General features: G+C 37.2%; 2 protein-coding genes across 3 annotated transcripts in view; both read left to right on the top strand.

Moving 5' to 3' along the window:
• Positions 1-364: 364 nt before the first annotated feature.
• LOC107568548 (myozenin-1-like) lies at positions 365-7,930 on the top strand. The gene is made up of 6 exons (XM_016254512.1): positions 365-510; positions 2,978-3,074; positions 5,085-5,272; positions 5,474-5,717; positions 6,651-6,831; positions 6,957-7,930. The coding sequence occupies exons 2-6, from the start codon at positions 2,987-2,989 to the stop codon at positions 7,189-7,191; spliced, it is 936 nt and encodes a 311-aa protein (XP_016109998.1). The 5' UTR covers positions 365-510; positions 2,978-2,986; the 3' UTR covers positions 7,192-7,930.
• A 627-nt stretch (positions 7,931-8,557) lies between these two features.
• LOC107568551 (inactive ubiquitin carboxyl-terminal hydrolase 54-like) overlaps positions 8,558-18,515 on the top strand; it is an 82,297-nt gene continuing 72,339 nt past the window's right edge. Inside the window, exon 1 of one of the 2 annotated variants that reach the window (XM_016254516.1) lies at positions 8,558-8,686. The gene's annotated coding sequence lies outside the window, so the exon portion shown is untranslated. Of the gene's footprint in view, positions 8,687-15,620; positions 15,763-18,515 lie in introns of those variants that run through there. The other variant, XM_016254518.1, reaches the window with a different exon arrangement.

The following is an 18,515-nucleotide window of genomic DNA, read 5'->3' as shown; positions in this document are numbered from 1 at the left end:
TAATTCATATTAATGTAACATGGGCTGCCCTGTCCAACACTGACCTCTTGGAGTGCTTAAATCATTATCATAAAAATAAATTTAGCACAATTACGGGGCCCACTATTGGATTTAAAAGGTGTAAATCCTCTCACAAGTGGAAGGTGATTAACGAAAGAAGAAAAAGTGCAAATCTACCTCAGCCCTTTTGCCCTGTGCAGCTATTTGATAACTATATGCAATCACACAGTCTCTCTCCTTCTCTCTATATTTAGCCAGTGAAGCATCTGCAAGAAAGATATGAGTCTCTTGATATTCCCATCAGCAAAGTGCTGTGCAGACCAAATGCCCCCCCCCACACCCCTCACTCAGATCTGCCATTCAAGTCTCAACTGGATTTTGCACACCTTGGGTTCTTAGTCCAGCCACAGGTCAAAGGTACCCTGGAATTGGTAAACTTCTTAGCAACAAACCTTTTCCTATTTTCACTGTACCTTTGAGACCACTTCCTGTAAGCAGTCTAGAGCCTTGGTAAGTGGATTATGTGATTTTGTTCTGTCACTTTACTAATCGCACACACTGTTCAACTAACAGCTGCATGACGGCAGTGAAAACAAGATCAGCAGTAACTCCTGTTGCTGGTGTGATACCCACTCTAAAAGTTTGCAAGCACTGACGCAAACATTCTCATTTAAGTTTGGATTGATTGTAATATTCAAGTTTGAATACTCCAGCGCCTTTTTGCTGCCAGAAAGTGGAATGTGCTAAACACTCCCACTCAACCTGGCTGATGATTTTATGTGGAATGCAAAGCCTGTACTGTCCAGCTGGGGGAACTTAAGCCCGGTGGACCCCAGCTTGTGGTTATTTTACAGTGTGGGTCTGTAAAATACCCCCCCCCCCCCCCCCCCCCCCCCCCCAACTCAGACCAGCCCTGATGGCCGCAGATTCCAACATGTGTGCAATGTTTCAAGAGTTTTCGAGTATGTTAAGGGCCCCAAAACCCCTAAAAACCTTGAAAGAGAAATAATAATAAATATAGCTGCAAGCAGCGATGGCGGGCCCAAGCCGTCAGTGCAAACGCCACCCCGGAGCGTCTCACCACACATCAGTCCATGGTGTTGTTTCAGTTTGAGGGAGATTTCCTATTTCTACAAAGCATTAAGTAACAGTGTACATGTGTTTATGTGTGTATGTTTGTGACCAATCCTGAGTATCTGACAATAAAAACCAATGCCACGACTCGCCACTAAAAGGTCTTGCTTTAAAAATAGCCATACTGTATTGAGTTACAGTCAAGTCGATGCAGTGTTTGCCATTAACAGAGCCTTAAAAAATAGCAGATACACCATGTGCTGGAAAGCTAATGAAAAAAAATTAAAAGATAGGCCTAAACTGCACTTTACCTGGACCTCCATGCCCAGACTTTGAAAGTTAAAAAAAAAACTGCTTAAAGCTTCATTAATTAAAACGTCATTTTTTTAAAACTATGGCATGAGGAAAAATGGAACATGAAAATCAAAGAGCTAAATCTGGATATTTTTCAGTGTTTGATTAAATCTGTAAATAGATTTGTGAAATTTGGATTGAATGTTTTTGAGTGAGACAAACCAACAAATAGCACAAAATCACACAATTCATATGCATTAAATAGTTGCTAATGTTTACTGATGTCTGTGCTGTACCAAAATGATGTCACTGCTTGGAGAAGGATGTCATTACTGAGTTAGCTTTTTTTTAGGAATTTTATAAAAGACTATACACTGTAAAAAATGACCGTGAATTGAACAGTAAAAGACTGTAAAAATGCTACAGTAAAAACCTGTTAAATGGTTAACGGTAAATTCCCCTACTATATACGGTGAAAAACTGTATTGGACATTACATGTATTGGACATAAATTTTACGGTAGTATACCGTTTTTGGAAGTGAAAAATACCGTATAATTTACAGTGAATAACCGTAAATTGACATTCCCAGAATTCCCTGCGTTACATTTCAAATTTGATGTTGTTTTGTTGAAATAACTATGTTTCCTCTTAGTTTTTTCTTATCAGTTTTGTATATTAAGGTTGTGTGTTACACCTAATGTTGTTAAATGAATGTTTATTGCATTATTTCAGTTTCATGTGTGTTACCATGATGGTGTTTGGTGTTTGTGTGAATGACACTGTGCACCTTCTATATATGTTATTATTTAGAAGCTGCTTGTGATGGGCTTTGGTTCATCATGTGACTTTCTCATCACCACCTGCATTTGGTGGTTATCAGTGTATTACAAAGGTACAAAACAGATTTCAGTACTTCAGTAGGTTGGTATATTAACATTATATCAGTTAATGAAATTACGGTATTTAACGGTAAATTTAAGTTAAAACCGTAAAACCTAAAACGTTGCTACCGTACTTTTTACATTAAAATTCCGGCAACCACAGCTGCCGGTTTTTTACTGTAAATTTTACGGAATTTTTTTTACAGTGTAGGATGGAAAGGGAAATTAGTGATTTTAGTTTTGTTTGAAAATGTTTGAATACAAAAAAGAAACAAAAATGAAGAAGCACATGGAGTATTAATTAATAAAGATTTTTTTCATTTTAGAAATTAGTAGGAATGAGCCGACCTCATAAACCGTAAGGTTTTTTTTATTTCTTGTCATTTCTTCTGCGATTCCAGAGTTTGCTTTTTTGTAAGGCTCATATACTAATTATTCTGTAAGGCTCAAACAAATCAAACACTGTAGTGAATTATATTTGACTTCATACATCTACTTGTCCTTGGATTCTGAGGAATGTGAAGTTGTTCATTACACTCAAAGTGTTTGTTCTTCTCTATTATTCCTCAGAGATTAACAGTGTCATCTGCAGAGTTTGCTTACAGCACAAAAATGATACCGGTTAATTTACTTTCAACTAGAAACTACTCCAAACTACTGCAAAATGAGAAGACAGAGATACATTTTAGCATATTATTAAATCTACTCTGATCTCTGTTTTCCCAGTCTGGAATCATGCCTCTGTCAGGAACACCAGCTCCACCCAACAAGAGGAAAAAGCTCTCCAAGATCATCACTGACCTGTCACACATAACCCAAGATGGTAAAACACCCACAACTTCAGCTTTGTGCTTGATTTTTGCATAATCATTCCATACTTCCAAACTTATTAGGCAGCTTAAAAAATGTCACCTGAGATGATACTTTTTGATTTTCAGGAAAGTTATGGTTATAAAGTAATGAAAGGGAATTACAGTACAATTTGAAGCTACTGTTTTCTGTTTTAATATATTTTATAATGTAATTTATTCAGAATTTTTAGCAGTCATTATCCAATCTTCAGTGTCACATAATCCTTTAGAAATTATTTTATTATGCTGATTTGGTGCTCAGCTGTTATTGGGCACTCAGTCATGAATAATGGTTATTATTGTTACCAGTTTTTTGCTGCTTAAAATTTTTGTGATTAATAAAAAGTTCAAAAGAACAGCATTTATTTGAAACATATGTAGCATTATAAATATTTACTATCCCTTTTAAATCAATTTAACACGTCTTTGCAGAATAAAAGTATTCTTTTTTTTTTCATTTCTTTTTTTTCTTAGCTTATTTAAACCAAACTTTTGAAATGGTAATCTTTCACAGTTTCTACAAAAATATTAAGCAGCACAACTATGTTCAGCATTAATAATTAATAAGTAAGAAATATGAGTACCAAATCAACATATACAGTAATTTTCATAAGATCATACAGAAGACTGGAGTAATGGTTGCTGACAAATCAGCTTTGAAGAATCACAAGAAATATAGTTTAAAATAACATGCTTTTAAACTGTAATAATATTTCATAACATTATCCACTGTATCCCCTGTCACTTGGTGAGCAAATCATGTCAAATATATACTGTATATATTCATGTCAAATTTTAGAAAGCTTTGCTTAGAATAACATGATACTAAGGTCTGGGACTGAATAACAGGATTTTCATATAATAATAATAATAATAATTCATTACATTTATATAGCGCTTTTCTAGGCACTCAAAGCTCTTCGCATTGTCAGGGGGTATCTCCTCATCCACCACCATACATTATAATTATATAATTAAAGAGTGTGTTTGTTTAGCCTTCCTGACTGGTGAGAAGGTGTCTTCTTTGAAAGATGTTATTAAAGAGATTAGACTATGGACATGCCATAACACAGATAGTATACAACCCGCTCAATCTTATAAGGTTTCACAAACTGTTTATTGGGAACATCATCTTCATTTCAGGGCCTGTCACTAAGGTTTCATGCTTTTGGATTTAATATGTTTTAATGAGGAGTATTATGTCAGCAACTACATGTATCTTGTAGATTTCATAGCTGAAATGTCAGCTGTGTCTCTGATTATTACCGGAGAACCTCTCCCTCCCCTTCATCATTATAATCATGGGACATTTACTCCACTGAAAGAACATTACATAAGTGTCTCCAGCCGAAATTAAGTCTAATTGATATGTTCTTTTTTCATACTTTTGAATGTGAGTGAAAAATTGTTGTTGTGGAAGAATGGACAGACTCTTGCAATCCTGATACATGTTTAAATGTTTTTCCTTAAGGCAGCATTATTTTGATATGAGGAAACAGTCACTTATTCCATGCAGGGATGTTAAATTTACTGCATAGACTTGATATCGTTCAAATGATTTTATTGTTTACATATTAATACTGTTATGAACATTTCCAAGGAACTGTGGGTGATTTTCCAGCACAAACAGTGGGTGGTAGGATGACTAATAGCTATTTAGTTACTGTTATGATTACAATGCAGAAAAAATAGATACATCTGTATAAATATGAATGACGACACTTGATACAAGAGAATCCGGGACATTTTTTTTTTTTCTCAAACATGGTTTGATAATACCACGCACAGTTAAAGTACATGAGAGTATTACAATGCTGATTGCACTTTATGTTAATATACATTTCATTTACTAGTTTGCCAGATACTTTTGATCTGAAAATTGATTGTGGTGTTTTGTAAAGGAATTAGACTCAGAATTCTGTCATTAAATGATAAACATAAAACTAGCATATTAGTGAATAACGACTCTTTTTGTTTCCTAGAGTATGAATCAGAGCCTGAGGCCTCAGAATTTGACTTGGGGAAAAAGATCAGGGCACCCAAGGATATCATGCTGGAGGAACTATCCCTAATGAAGAACAAAGGCTCCAAGATGTTCAAGATGAGGCAGATTCGTGTGGAGAAGTTCATCTATGAGAATAATCCTGACTTCTTCAGTAGTGAGTCCATGGTAAGGCAGGCAAAGAGCTATCAACATCTGTGTATTTGTTGTCAGATTACTTGCTTTAAATGATCATTATTCCTAAATATCAGTGTTCTACATTCATCCTATTCTGATTCTTTATTTCTTATTTAAATGTAACATTCTAAGCGTGATTTGAATGCTGATTTGGAAACTCTTCCACTAATTATTATGTTACTCTGTGTAAAGGATAACCTCCAAAAGTTCGTGCCCAGCCTAGGGGGCCAGATGATGGATGTTGGTGGCCGCCTGATTGGTGGACAGATGGCTGGCCAGGCTGGTGGAGCCGGCCAAGCACCAGTACCTCCTCCTAAACCCGGAAGCTATGGAAAGGGAGCAGGGGGTGGGCTGCAAGCAGGTGGGCTCGCTGGAGGTGCCGGAGTGGCAGGAGGAGCAGGGGGGAAGGATGGTGTGTCAGGAGATGCCTCACAGAGTGAGTAGGAACCCAAATGGAGACCTTTATACACTAGCCAGCTCACCCACACTAGAAACTGCCATGGAGACTCACCATGAAACTTGTGTTAAACAGGGTTATTATCGTTACCTAAAACTAAAACTACTCTGTAAACAAAACAAAACAAACAAAAATAAATAAAAGTAAAAAAACTACTGGTAATTTTCTGCCATTAATTTCAATAATTTTATGGCCATTTCCGTTAACCGTAAAACACAATGTAATGAAGTGCAAAATTCAAACTACAGGTAAAACACCTGTGAAAGATTTAAGAAAAGAAGCCCTAGATTTATGGATTTGTATTTTTTTACAGTGTATTAAAAACTGAAATAAAAAATAAAAAAAACATATATTAGATGAAAAACTTAAACTAATAGAAAATTAGAAATGTTGCTTTGGCAACTGAAGTTTAAGTTGAAGCAGTAAAATTAAAACCGAAATAAAAACAAATGAAACCTACATAGTAATATTTACAAACATAAAAAACTAATAAAAATGACATAAGTATATTACAAAATGTTAAAAAATTAAACTACAATTAAAATGTAAACTAAATATAAAATAAAAGCCAATTCAAAAACCAAACCAATGAAAATATAAACTATACAAATAAAGCTAATGGAAATTCTAATAGTATATAAATAATACTAAAATATTTTTTTTTTGTTAAAGGGACAGTTTTCCCATAAATGTAAATACTCGCCCTCATGTCATTACAATCCTTTTTTTTTTTTTGACTAATGACTTTCATTGTGTGGATAAAACCAGTCATACAGATTTGGAATGATGAGGGTAAGTAAATGATAGAAGACAGAATTAAAATTTTTGAGTGAACTATGTCTTTAACTAATGGAACACACACTTTTACTAATGGAATGCATTTACTTTCAATCAGTTTATATTTCTCTATAGGTGAGGAACGTTCTAAGTCTGCTTTGGAAAAAGCAAAAAAGAGGGCCGCATATGTGAATACATACGTTTCCCCTTGGGAACGGGCTATGAAGGGCAACGAAGAACTTGTAGCCACAATGAAGGCTCAAATGCCAGGACCCTGCTCTCAAAAGGAGCTGCGCAAATATAAGTGCTTCAACAGGTGCAGCTGCATTTCTTGGTATAGGCTGGGCAATCTGCCTCTCCTCTTTTCCTTTGCATGCAACAATAGTACTTTTTCAGACATATGGTTTCCTTTTTGCCTTTAATTGGTCAATCTCTTTTTAGGAGTGCTCTCCCTTATGGAGGTTTTGAGAAGGCCACACAGCTGATGACCTTTCAGCTGCCAGACATCGAGGTGGCCACTGAGGAGCCTGAACCGGCAGTGGTGTACCAACATGATATCGGTTCACGACCCTCTTTCAACCGCACACCCATCGGCTGGGCGGGCAGTGGTGAACCAGGCAGCATTCACATGGAGTTGGATACTATACCATTTGATGGGGAGACTGACGACCTGTGAACCTACAACCCGAACAAAAAAAACAAAAAAACAAACAAAAAATGTATACCTGTCCTAATTACCCTGCACTCTAATAACCAGATACACACACACCTGCGCACACAGTCACAATGCAACAATCCATCAGGAGAATGGCAAACCTCTCTCACTGTACATGTAACTTTGAATCTAAATCTGCCTCTGAATGTGAGCTTTAAACAAAGAAATGTATTTGCGGAGGATTTTTATTTTATTTTATTTTTGCATGAAGCGTACCAACTTAAATGAAGGAGTCAGGTGGAGACTGAAGTTTTGATTCGCTTGTTATGTTGCCAGACAAATGAGCATGATGTCTCTTCGGCAACAATGTCATGTTAGCACTCTCAGTGATGGACTGCTTGGCACATGCTGCTTTTTTTCTGTCACTTACATAAAGGTAAACAGTTTTGACTGCATAATCTGTAACCTCCCTTTAAATAAACTAAAGTTCCATTTTACAATTTCATTATGGTGTCCTTTACACGAGTAAATACAGATTATAGTCATGATCATCATGTATTTATGATTATAATGTTGTGGAACATACACAGTTTCTGCTATAGTACATTACTATTATTACATGTAACATGAGCACATTATGCATATTAATATACTAATCATATCCATGTCTTCACAAACATTAATGCAAAAATTCAAAAATAAAAACTCTAAACTACTGTCGTCACACCACTACATGCCCATTCTTTAATAAATGATTGATTGCTTATATTTTTGTTGTGGTCTTTCATGAATAAACTGTGTCGTTTGTGACTATAATTAAATTGGGAAGCATAAAGTGGGTCATAAGTATATTTGCCTGTGTTTTATGGTACTAATACTAACCACAGCCAGCAGGTTGTAAGCAATATTTCATGAGGACTTTCACAATCAATTTTATGAGCCAGTTATTTTTAGTGAATGAAAAATGTGCAATGCAAGTGTTCAGTTCTCGAACAAATTACTTGCATGAACCAGTTCTCTTTAAAGCATTAAAATAAATATATAAAATAACAATAACTGAATTAATGTGACTCACAAATCTACCGAACATGGAGGCTACTTCGTTTTTATTTTGTCATGTCTGACTCAAAATACCCAAGAACTGTTTCTTTATTTAAATATGTCTGAAATGTTTAGTATAATAGTAGGATAAAAAAAAAGACTGTCACCCTGTGTCATCGCTTAGTATTCTGGGCTCCTTGTAGAGTTACATGGCAAAGAATCATTTCCCAAAAATGTACTAAAAGTCGCTAATGGAATTGATGTCGTTCAAAAATGAACGATTCCCATTAGTACTTATGAACCCCTGTATTTACAACCATCCCAACTCCGTCGACACCTGAAACGCCAAACATCGCGAGAGTTGGTTGCCTTGGCTGCAGCACACAGTGACGCTGAGGGATGTTTAAGGTTTAGCGGCAGAAAATAACAGATTTTCACCCTGCCGACCAGCCAGGAGGAGGATGCATACTGCAAGGTAAGGAAACCCTCCTTTCACCATCCTATCGAAGCAGTGGCTGTTCCTCCGACATGAAAAAGGGCAGAGAAGACGTTTTGCTGTGTGAGTTGGGAAGTTAAGACGTAGCTGCTCTTCCACAGGCATGTGCTGATCTAGTAAACAAACATAGGGATGCATCACTGTCCGAACAAATGGATTTAATCATTTACGCAGCACGGCGTATTTCAAATCGGCGTTTTCTTTTTTTAATTTTTAGCCACGCTTCTCCGAGAGGGTTGTATTATAATACAGGCATAGTGCGAAGGAGACGCTAAATCTCACATGCAGTGATGTGCTGACGAAGCTGTGCACACTGTGCGTTGTGGCGAACACAACGCTGCGCATCTAGAGAAGTTCTCCACGTAGTAGAATAACCACATGGTCGAGCCTCGACCGTGTCGATGCATGCATCAATTCTATCATACATGGCAAATTACGCATGCATTTTCACATTTTTTATTTTCTATAACGTTTAAATACAGCCTACATCACAGAAAAAATGATTTTGTATATTTGGAGGTGATTTATTGATGGTCCCGTCTTACCCAGCATAACTTACCCAGCATAAGACCATAATATGCTCACCATTTTCAGTGACGTAGCGGTTTCTCATCTTTTCAACACACTTGATTGTCCTCTAGCCGCCAATGTCATCTGGTGGCGTTTCAGAGGCTGTGCAGGTGAGCGGCAGAGAGAGTGAGATGTGTAGGTCATTCAGGTGTGCTGAAAGACTATCTATCTATCTTTGTTAGTGCACTTTCAGCATCTCCATATGAGTGCATGAAGTTGATTTTGTGAAGTTTTGAACAAAGCATCTATCTGTGGTTCATTATTTTTGGATTTGTTGTTTGTCTGGAGATGGACACATCTGCTTTGAGATCTATTTATTCCTATTACCTACTGTTCTGAGGAAATTACAAGATGATAAAACCATAATAGTATTCATAAACTTTGGATTTTCTTCCTATATTGAACAGAATGATTAGAGTTTAATGAGTTGGTTTATTTGCGTGCACAAAAATCAGTTAGTTTTCAGTGTGTGATGGTGTGTTACATAAACAAGGAGGAGATGTCTCCATTGACACTGCGAAGAGGAGTGATCAAAATAGACACCCCTCCATCTAAACCTTCCCTTTATGTTCTCTCGTCACTCTTCCTTTAGCAATGTCTCTGTGAAAAGTAAATAAGAGCCCTGGCATGCATGCAAAAGAAGCCTACTAATTGTTATGTAAAATTGAGAAATGAATAAATTAACATACTGATGGTCACTCCTCGAGGGCCTACGCTCCCATGCATTCATCAGCAGACAGAGCCTTCAGTCTGGCTAATTGGTTGGGGGGTGTATGGGATTCCTGTAAATTTCACAACATGCTTTTAAGGGCTTATGACGGGAAGGGACAGAAAAGCCCTTGAGGGTAACTTTTATTAAACTTCTCAAGGTAAAGGAACATTTGAGCTGAGTGGGGGACATTCATGTGTAAATCAAAACTCTGTCTTCATTTGATATTAGCCAAAGTCTTTTCTTTGTGAGAGCAGTTTTCCTGCTTCATCAAGCCCCCAGTAGAGTCTGGCTGCAGATATGCACTCTCAGCTCAGATGCACTCCTCTCTCTGTGATGGTATATGCGCTCACTCTATGCAGAGGAAACCCAAATAAGCTGCAGTCTGTTCATGCCAAACAGAATTTAACAACAGATTGTCATAGAAACGCGTAATGATTCTACTATTTCATATACTCTTCCATATGTATGGTGAATGATAATTCTTCTCCATATAGATGCACTCATAATGATGCTGTCATGTTTTTCCTTTTGCTTTCATCAGCACTAGTCATGATGAACCAATCACAGTCATTTGTGATTACAGGTTAAGACAATTTACGGAAATGACAGGGCAGAGTCCCTTTTGTATGACAGGTACCAATACTTTTTTAGTATACTGTGTGTACATAAGACAAAAAAGTGACGGGATTTCTTTGCATCCCAATGGCACAATTTTTATAGTTTTTTTTTAATTAATTAAAAAAAATTTTTAATGGAAGGTAGAAGCAGCTTATATATGACTTTTTATGTCTGTGTAAATGCTTTTTTTAATGAACTTTGAGGATTTTATAACAAAAATAATAAGAGTTATTTTTTTCGTATAGTCTGCAGCCCAGTAAAACGTGTCATGGACAGTGAGGAGAATGTAATGAGACTGACACTGCTGCTGGCATTGCACATGTAGTTGGTTTATTGCTTTTCAGTTTGCAAGTCTCACAGCAGTCAGTGTAAATAATCTTGCACATTTGGACTGTCATCGCCTGTCAATATTACACAATATCCTACTTGCATGAATTGCATATTACAGACTAAAATCTTGAACAGACTGAATAAATTCCAATAAATAATCACACGTACGGTTATGACTTGTAAGTGGCAAAACTCTTCTACAAGAATAATGCAGCCAGACCCGCATTACTTCTTTTTCACAGTGATACAAGTCTCGCTATATAACGGCTTTGGTCATTTTCTAATGGACCGTTTCCCTAAAAGGTATTTGAACTTTTAATTCACACTTAAAAATGTATGAATTTTATTGCATTGGTAATAAAGTATCAAACCAACAATTGTGGCTTAACTGTCCAAATATGATTTGTAGCCACTGTGTCAGTGTGTCTTTGTAGGATTTTAATGGCTATGTGTTTTCTAGTTTTTGTCTGTATTGCCCTTATGTTTCTTATTCTTTATTAATTGTTTGTAGAAATGCTTTTAGAAAGCGAAATGAAGAAAGAATAAGGCTTTCAGCAGTCCAGCTCACTTTCGAGTGTTGCTCACACGCACCTGCCTGTTTCTCATTAAATTCTGTCTGCTGGCCTGTAGCTGATAGTGAGGCCCTCCTCTTACATGTAACCTGTGTGACAGTCTAAATCATTATGTAACAGTCTCTGAAGCCACAAGACTTTAAAAAACTTTAAACCTGCAAGGTTCTTTCTGTATAAATGCGTACAGTGAATTTTGAAGTTACTCAGTTAGCCATTACTCAAGTCTTCATGTGTCACATGATCCTTCAGAACTCATTTTAATATGCTGATTTGGTGCTCAAAAAATGTTTCATATTATTATTAATGTTTGTGGTGTTTAATATTTTTGTGGAAACCATGATTTTTTGGATGAATAGAAAGTACATTTGAACTAGAAATCTTTCGTAAACATTATTAATTTGTTTTGACACTTTTTGTGGTTAATTTAGTTCGTCTTTGCTAAAAAAAAAAAAACGATTAATTTTATATTAACTTAAAAAAGGTTAAACTGACCCCAAACTTTTGTGATTGTTTAACATTTGTATTTTGTATTAAAGTCTCAAGGTCTTTTAAAGTGTGGATTTAGCATACATATACTTTTTGTGACCACAGTATTTAGTTAGTAGTATTTATACTTGTATTTTCTACATGCTGTGCAAAAGTGATGAGTAAGTTACATACCATGTTTTATTAATTATGGATGACCCTCCTACAGATGTCATATAGTGTAAACATTTGAGCTCATTGCTTCCCCTGTAAACATATTTCCTATCACTTCTTCATTTAGTTTTTTATAGCTGCTTCCTAAAATGTCTTGTGTAGGTTAGTTACCATTAAAAACCTGTTGGACATCAGCCGGCCTTAAAAGGCTGTTGTCTAAACACGAGACTTCCACAGTCTTTCTCAAACATAATTAACAGAGGCCCTGTGCTTCTTGTCTCATTGTGGGGTGCATGTGAACTATTTGCTGTTCCCATAGAAAAGATCCACATTAGCTTTAACAAATAATTGGATTTGGAGGCACCGAACTGAACATTAATTGAAGCTGACAGTGTATTTGACATACAGGGTCATTACACAGTGTGTTTAAGCTATGACATGACCTCCTGTAGGTCACTAGGCTGGTAAGGGAAGTTATGATGTTTATTGGGGACAATCATGATGTCTGCGGTAAAAAAGACTAAATTTGTTACAAAAACTGGTCGACCTTGTTTTGAATGGGCATCTGTGAATCATTGAATATGATTTTTTATTTCTTTTTTCACTCCCTCCTATTCCTTCTCTCTCTCCCTCCCATCTGTTTCTGCTTAAATATCTCTGTGTATTATTGAAAAAGCTTGAGTCATGGACATTCCTTAAAAACCATGACATTTCTACACAGCCATGAAGATATGGAGTTGAAAATCTTACAATTTCTTTCAAAAGTAAATTTAAAATATCTTTTATAGAAATATTTGTAATAATTTTTTTTTTTTTTTTTTTTTACAATTGTTCTTATTCATTTAGTTATGTTTGTATTTGTATTTTGTGTTCTACTATATTTTTAATGTATAATCTTTGCCATGAAATAGCCTGTGAAGCTGATGTGGCAATAAACTCAAATTAACTGAAGACATGGACTTGTGGGCTGCTGTAAAGAAGTCTACACCCTGTATGCCTAAGCCATCTAAAAATGAAAGACTCTTGGAGACTTTGCTTGGCTAATAACTTCTGCACTCTCTTGATGAAATGAAGAGAACAGTATAACCCAAATGATTTCGACCCAGACAGGCTTTAAATGAAAACACAATATCCACATTCTTATCTCAGCCATAATAATTTCATGGTTGAGACCACAGTGTTTATAGATGATAAAAGAATAGAGAAGCTTCAGAGGCCAAGTTCAACCATGGAAACCAAGCGGCAACCTTCCGGTCTCTCTTGTGAAACCAACATGGAAGTGACTAAAACTGCAATTCATCGACTGGCCGCTAGAGGCTGGCTCCAAAAGGGAGTCAGTCCCATAGACTCCCCATGTTAAAATGCCCAACTTTACAGCAGAAAAAAATATGTTTGCAGCCTGGTTCAAAAAGTGGTTTTGGTCTATATAGCTAATTTTGCCCTTTGTGACAACTGTGAGGGCGGTGACTTTTTTTTTTTATAACTCATCCGTTTAAATTATATTAAGCCTTAAAGTTCTGCATAATTAAGGGTGTGACCACTTGAGTGACAGGTGGATTGCCGCTGCTGTCACTGCCGTCGAGCTAGGTGGGCGTGGCTTCAGCAACCAGCTCCCGCCTCTTTGACCATTTTCGATTATCCAGGAGTGACGCGTGGTGACGCTCTGCCAAGATGGCGACGGCCGGCTCCGCCCACTTTGAGCTTCAAAACCGCTCTTCAGAAACCTACGGGTGACGTCACGGACACCATGTCCATGTTTTTATACAGTCTATGGTGGAAACATGCTGAGGGACAGAAATTCTGAGAAAGGCACCCATTTGGAACTCTGGACTATTTTTACCCTCCCCCAGAATTCCCATGGGAGCACAGCACACATTTGTGAATGGCTACTGTGCGTGTACTACTGACCACCCGAGGAGACACGGCGCAGATATTGATGGATGCTGTTGTGGAATCCAAATTGAACCCCCACAAGCCTCTGTTTGAGGGCACTTTTGTCGCATAGCGAGTGACCATGTAAACAGGTCAGCCATGAGTATTACTATTGATATGAGGTTGGATTTGAATTTATTTGCCAGTGATAAAACTCTTTCTTCACTCTTAGACAAGGTTTAAAACTTTTTTTGTATTATTATTTTTATGTAATGTTCCATTTAAGATTAAATGGTTGAATTAGTTGACAATTTATATTTACACAATTTGGCAATACAGTGTGCAACTAAGGTATTTCTACTAGTTTATTATTTGGATGAAACGATGAATAATTGCATGATTTAAATTTGTTTAATAAAAAATGTATTTGATATATTGCATAAGCACATCTGTTGGACAAGTGTTATTTTAGCATCAATGAGATGCCATTATAGTTTTTATTAATATATTGAATCAGTTTTTAGTTTTTTATTTTCCATTTTCGTTTAAATGTTAGTTAGTTTTAGTTTTTTTTTTTTAATACGTAGCTTTCAAGTTTTTATTTTCAAGTTAAACTAGTTAAATGGTGCCTTGGCAAATAGCTGAAATAAAAAATATATTTTATCATTAATATTTTTTTTAATTTAATTTTAGTTATTGTTTATTTTATTTCACATAATGAACGTTTTTAAATAATGAAGTTTACTTTAATTACCCTGGTTGGAATGGTCTTTACCAATATGGAGGTCACAATAAGGGCAAAAAGGCGCCTAATATTATTTTATTTCATTTTGCACATCAGCTATATATATATATCTTGAGTTCAGTTGGTTGAATGTCTTAATGTGAATGGCAGATTAAGATTACTGATGACAAATTCTTAATGTTTAACTGCTTTGGTTTTAATTATGTCTTAATTAGCAGACCTCTTAGAAAGGCTTAGCTACTAATAACAGATTTTCAGGACAAATTAGTGATGAAATTAGACCTATACACCCTTTCGTCGTCCATCCAGGCAACAGTGCCACTTTATTATGACAAAGAGGATTACAGCCCAAAATATCCCATATGGTATTCATTGATGTTTCTGGCTATGAATGACATTTCAGTTGCTAATTTTAAGCGACATTTCGGGGTTTAATCTTCTAAGCATGTGGACCTACTAAATAGCTCTTATAAGCTTCTATTAAAGCCAGTGTTTATAAAACGTCTAAAGTTTGTGTCATTTAAGAATGTGTCAGCTGATTAATATAAAATGGCTGTTGTCCTTTTAAAAATAATTAATCCTGAGGCATTTGCAATGCAACACAAAAAACAAGCCCTCACATGACATTAATGGTTGTACTTATTTATATTTGGCTGACTGGCTCTGTATTCAGTCTCTGCTAACTGTCTCAAGTCATATTTGCTATCTGAGTGAGGTCATATTTGTCTAAAACACACTGTTTGGCATTGGCTCACATGACTGTGTCTGTCCAAACAGATAATGTTCTTTATGAGTTGTCACATGGTTTTTTTGTGGTACCCTGTCTGTCCCTTTAAAGGCAGGAAAGTGGGAGGAGCTTCCTGAGGAAACAGGTGTGTGCTGATAGGGATGATGTCATTGTTTCAGAATCACCTGGAAAAACCTGCATGATTGTCAGCAAGATATACACATTACAGCTGCTCATGACCGGATCACAGACGTCGGACAGACAGGTGCTGTAAGTACACAGACAGTATAAAGCTTTATAAGGAACTTCTTTTGTCAGCCTGAGGGTTTGTTTTACAGTTTTACATGAACTGTATGCCGGAGAGCTGTAGCTGACAGGTGCGTTTGCTGCGTTTTAAACATTTAGTGGCTTCATTCAGGCTTTTCTGTGTTTTAAGAGGAAATTCTAGAGGGTTCTGTTCATGTTGTAGCACAATACTTGTGTGTATGGAAGTCATCAGAGATGAACAGTTTGGCTTTTTCCTTGGAGTTGTGACCTTGTAAATGTTTTACTTTTCGACAGTTTAACTAAAGTAGTAAATTCACTTTGCACAGATCTGTTTTAGATACCATGAACAGTTGTGCTGTTTCAGAGCATGATAATGATACCTACAGTGGACATGAACCTGCTGCAGGAAATTAATAAAAATATTAGGACTCAGAAACATGTAATGGATACATGAAACCTGGTGAAGACGAAAACAAAAAAAATTCCAATAGTGGCCTATTTTCCATTCTGGTGTAGTATTTATGGAGCAGATGTAGTTTTAGTCAGATAGCGAGTTTATGCATAAGGAGCCTTTTTGCCCTCTGATGTCATTACGTTGTGAGATAATGCATGACTACAGCCCTTGTCTGGAGTAATCACATGACCGAGGGAGTAAAGCATGCCTCGCTGTCCTGGAGTTGTCACTCAGCGAGAATTATGTCATTCAAGAAGTAGATCGAGTAAAACAGGAGGAATAGTTACCCAGACATCTGAAATCACCTGGATGGTCACTCCTTTTTCTGATGAATTGTTCATTGTTCTGTGGTTTAGATATGAAAACTTACAGGAAGTACCTGTTTTCCCTCTTTTTCCTCTCGTCTTGCCCTGGGAAAGAGATTTTTGCTGCAAAGTCCATGCAAATCAAAAAGCAACATTTAAAAAGTGGTTGAAAATTTGACATGCAAGCACAAGCACTATACATTTTGAAGATAAATGTTGTAGGCTGCTAGTTATTTACGGAGTGTTTTCAACCAGGAAGAATGGATAACATCTCTGTAGGACATTAGAAGGTCAGCATGCGATTTTTAAAAAAATTTTTTTTTTCATGAGTATAGTTGTGAAGCTAGGAAAACAATTTGTCATGCATTTGGGGCAGGGGAGGAAACTAGTGGTGGAACCATAGACTGTATAAAAACATGAACGTAGTGTCCGTGACGTCACCCGTAGGTTTCCGAAGAGCGTTTTTGAAGCCTAAAGTGGGCGGAGCCGGCCGTCGCCATCTTGGAAGCGCGTCACCGGGCATCACTCCCGGATAATCGAAAATGGTCAAAGAGGCGGGAGCTGGTTGCTGAAACCACGCCCACCTAGCTCGACCGCGGTGACAGCAGCGGCAATCCACCTGTCACTCAAGTGGCCGTGCCCTTAATTATGCAGAACTTTAAGGCTTAATATAATTTAAACGGATGAGTTATAAAAAATTCACCCCCCTCACAGTTGTCATGAAGGGCAAAATTAGCTATATAGACCAAAATAATTTTTTTAACCAGGCTGTAAACATGTTTTTTTTCTGCTGTAAAGTTGGGCATTTTAACATGGGGAGTCTATGGGACTGACTCCCTTTCTCCAAGTAGGTATAACTGCAGACCGGAGATCTCCAAAATGGGGCGTGAACTCCAAAAGTGGGCAGAACCTCCAAAATGGGGCGGGGTCTCCTCACGCAAAGACTTTCACCATTGGCTCTGGCTCCAGCCAATTGTTATTGACTTACATTTCAAAATAAAACTTTATAAATGTAACATTGTTTCTAGTTCATCTAAAATAAAATATGCTATATAAGTAAAAATTCTCCGTGAGAGCAGAGCCCTAAGCTCGTGGCCAGTGCTGTTCGGACTGGAGTTTGAACATCTGCTTAATGATATAAACGTGAATCACCCACAAGCTCTCCCGCGAGCCGTCCCAGCGCAGCGCAAAGATTTCACTCTGTCGCTTTGTTCTAAGCAACGGGGGCGTCCCGGGGCTCGAAATTCGCAGGGTAGGAGGGGGTAGGGACGCTGGGTGTAACTAAAAAGGTGCCATTGTCCGGTGAGGTCCGGTTGGGGAGTTACAGAACGATCTCATATCGCATAATCTTATTTATCTCCTGAACTGGAACTTTCTTTACCACAATCCCGCCGTGGTGAATTTCACAGGTTAAGGTTAGGGTCAGGTGGGGTAGGTTTAGGGGTTAGCATTTTTTGTAGCATAATGTAGGAAATCAACACTTTAATTGACACAACCAATAAAATCTTTAGAATCCGCTGTGGGGCGGAGTTTGCACTGAAGTGGATTGGGGGGGATTGCGCATGCGTGTCATGTGCCTGTCTGTCAATGGGAGGAAGCCACACCCTATTTTGGAGCTCCCACCCCGTTTGAGTTCCTGCCCCCATTTGGAGATCTCCGGGCTGCAGTTATACCCTTCTCCCTTTTGGAGCCAGCCTCTAATGGCCAGTTGACGAATAACAGTTTAAGTCACTTCCATGTTGGCTTCACGACTCACGAGAGAGAGCGGGAGGTTGCCGCTTGGGTGGAACTAAGAGTGCAAGCATTGTGAATGAAACCTTTTGTTTTTGAACGTAAGCTTTTGTCTTTTCAACGAATAGCCCATTGTGGGAACTGTATTGCTTTTCCTTATTTAAATTGACACTGCTAAAATACTGTAAAAAAACTGTTTTTTTCTTTTCATTTATTATTATTATTTTCTTTTGGGGGGGGGGGGGGTTTTTTTTTTGGAAAATTGG

This window comes from Sinocyclocheilus grahami, unplaced genomic scaffold (assembly GCF_001515645.1).
Source record: "Sinocyclocheilus grahami isolate Dianchi unplaced genomic scaffold, SAMN03320097.WGS_v1.1 scaffold1256.1, whole genome shotgun sequence".
In the NCBI taxonomy this organism is placed as follows: domain Eukaryota; kingdom Metazoa; phylum Chordata; class Actinopteri; order Cypriniformes; family Cyprinidae; genus Sinocyclocheilus; species Sinocyclocheilus grahami.
The sequence above is the reverse complement of the archived record's forward strand: the minus strand, read 5'-3'. Positions and strand labels throughout refer to the sequence as shown.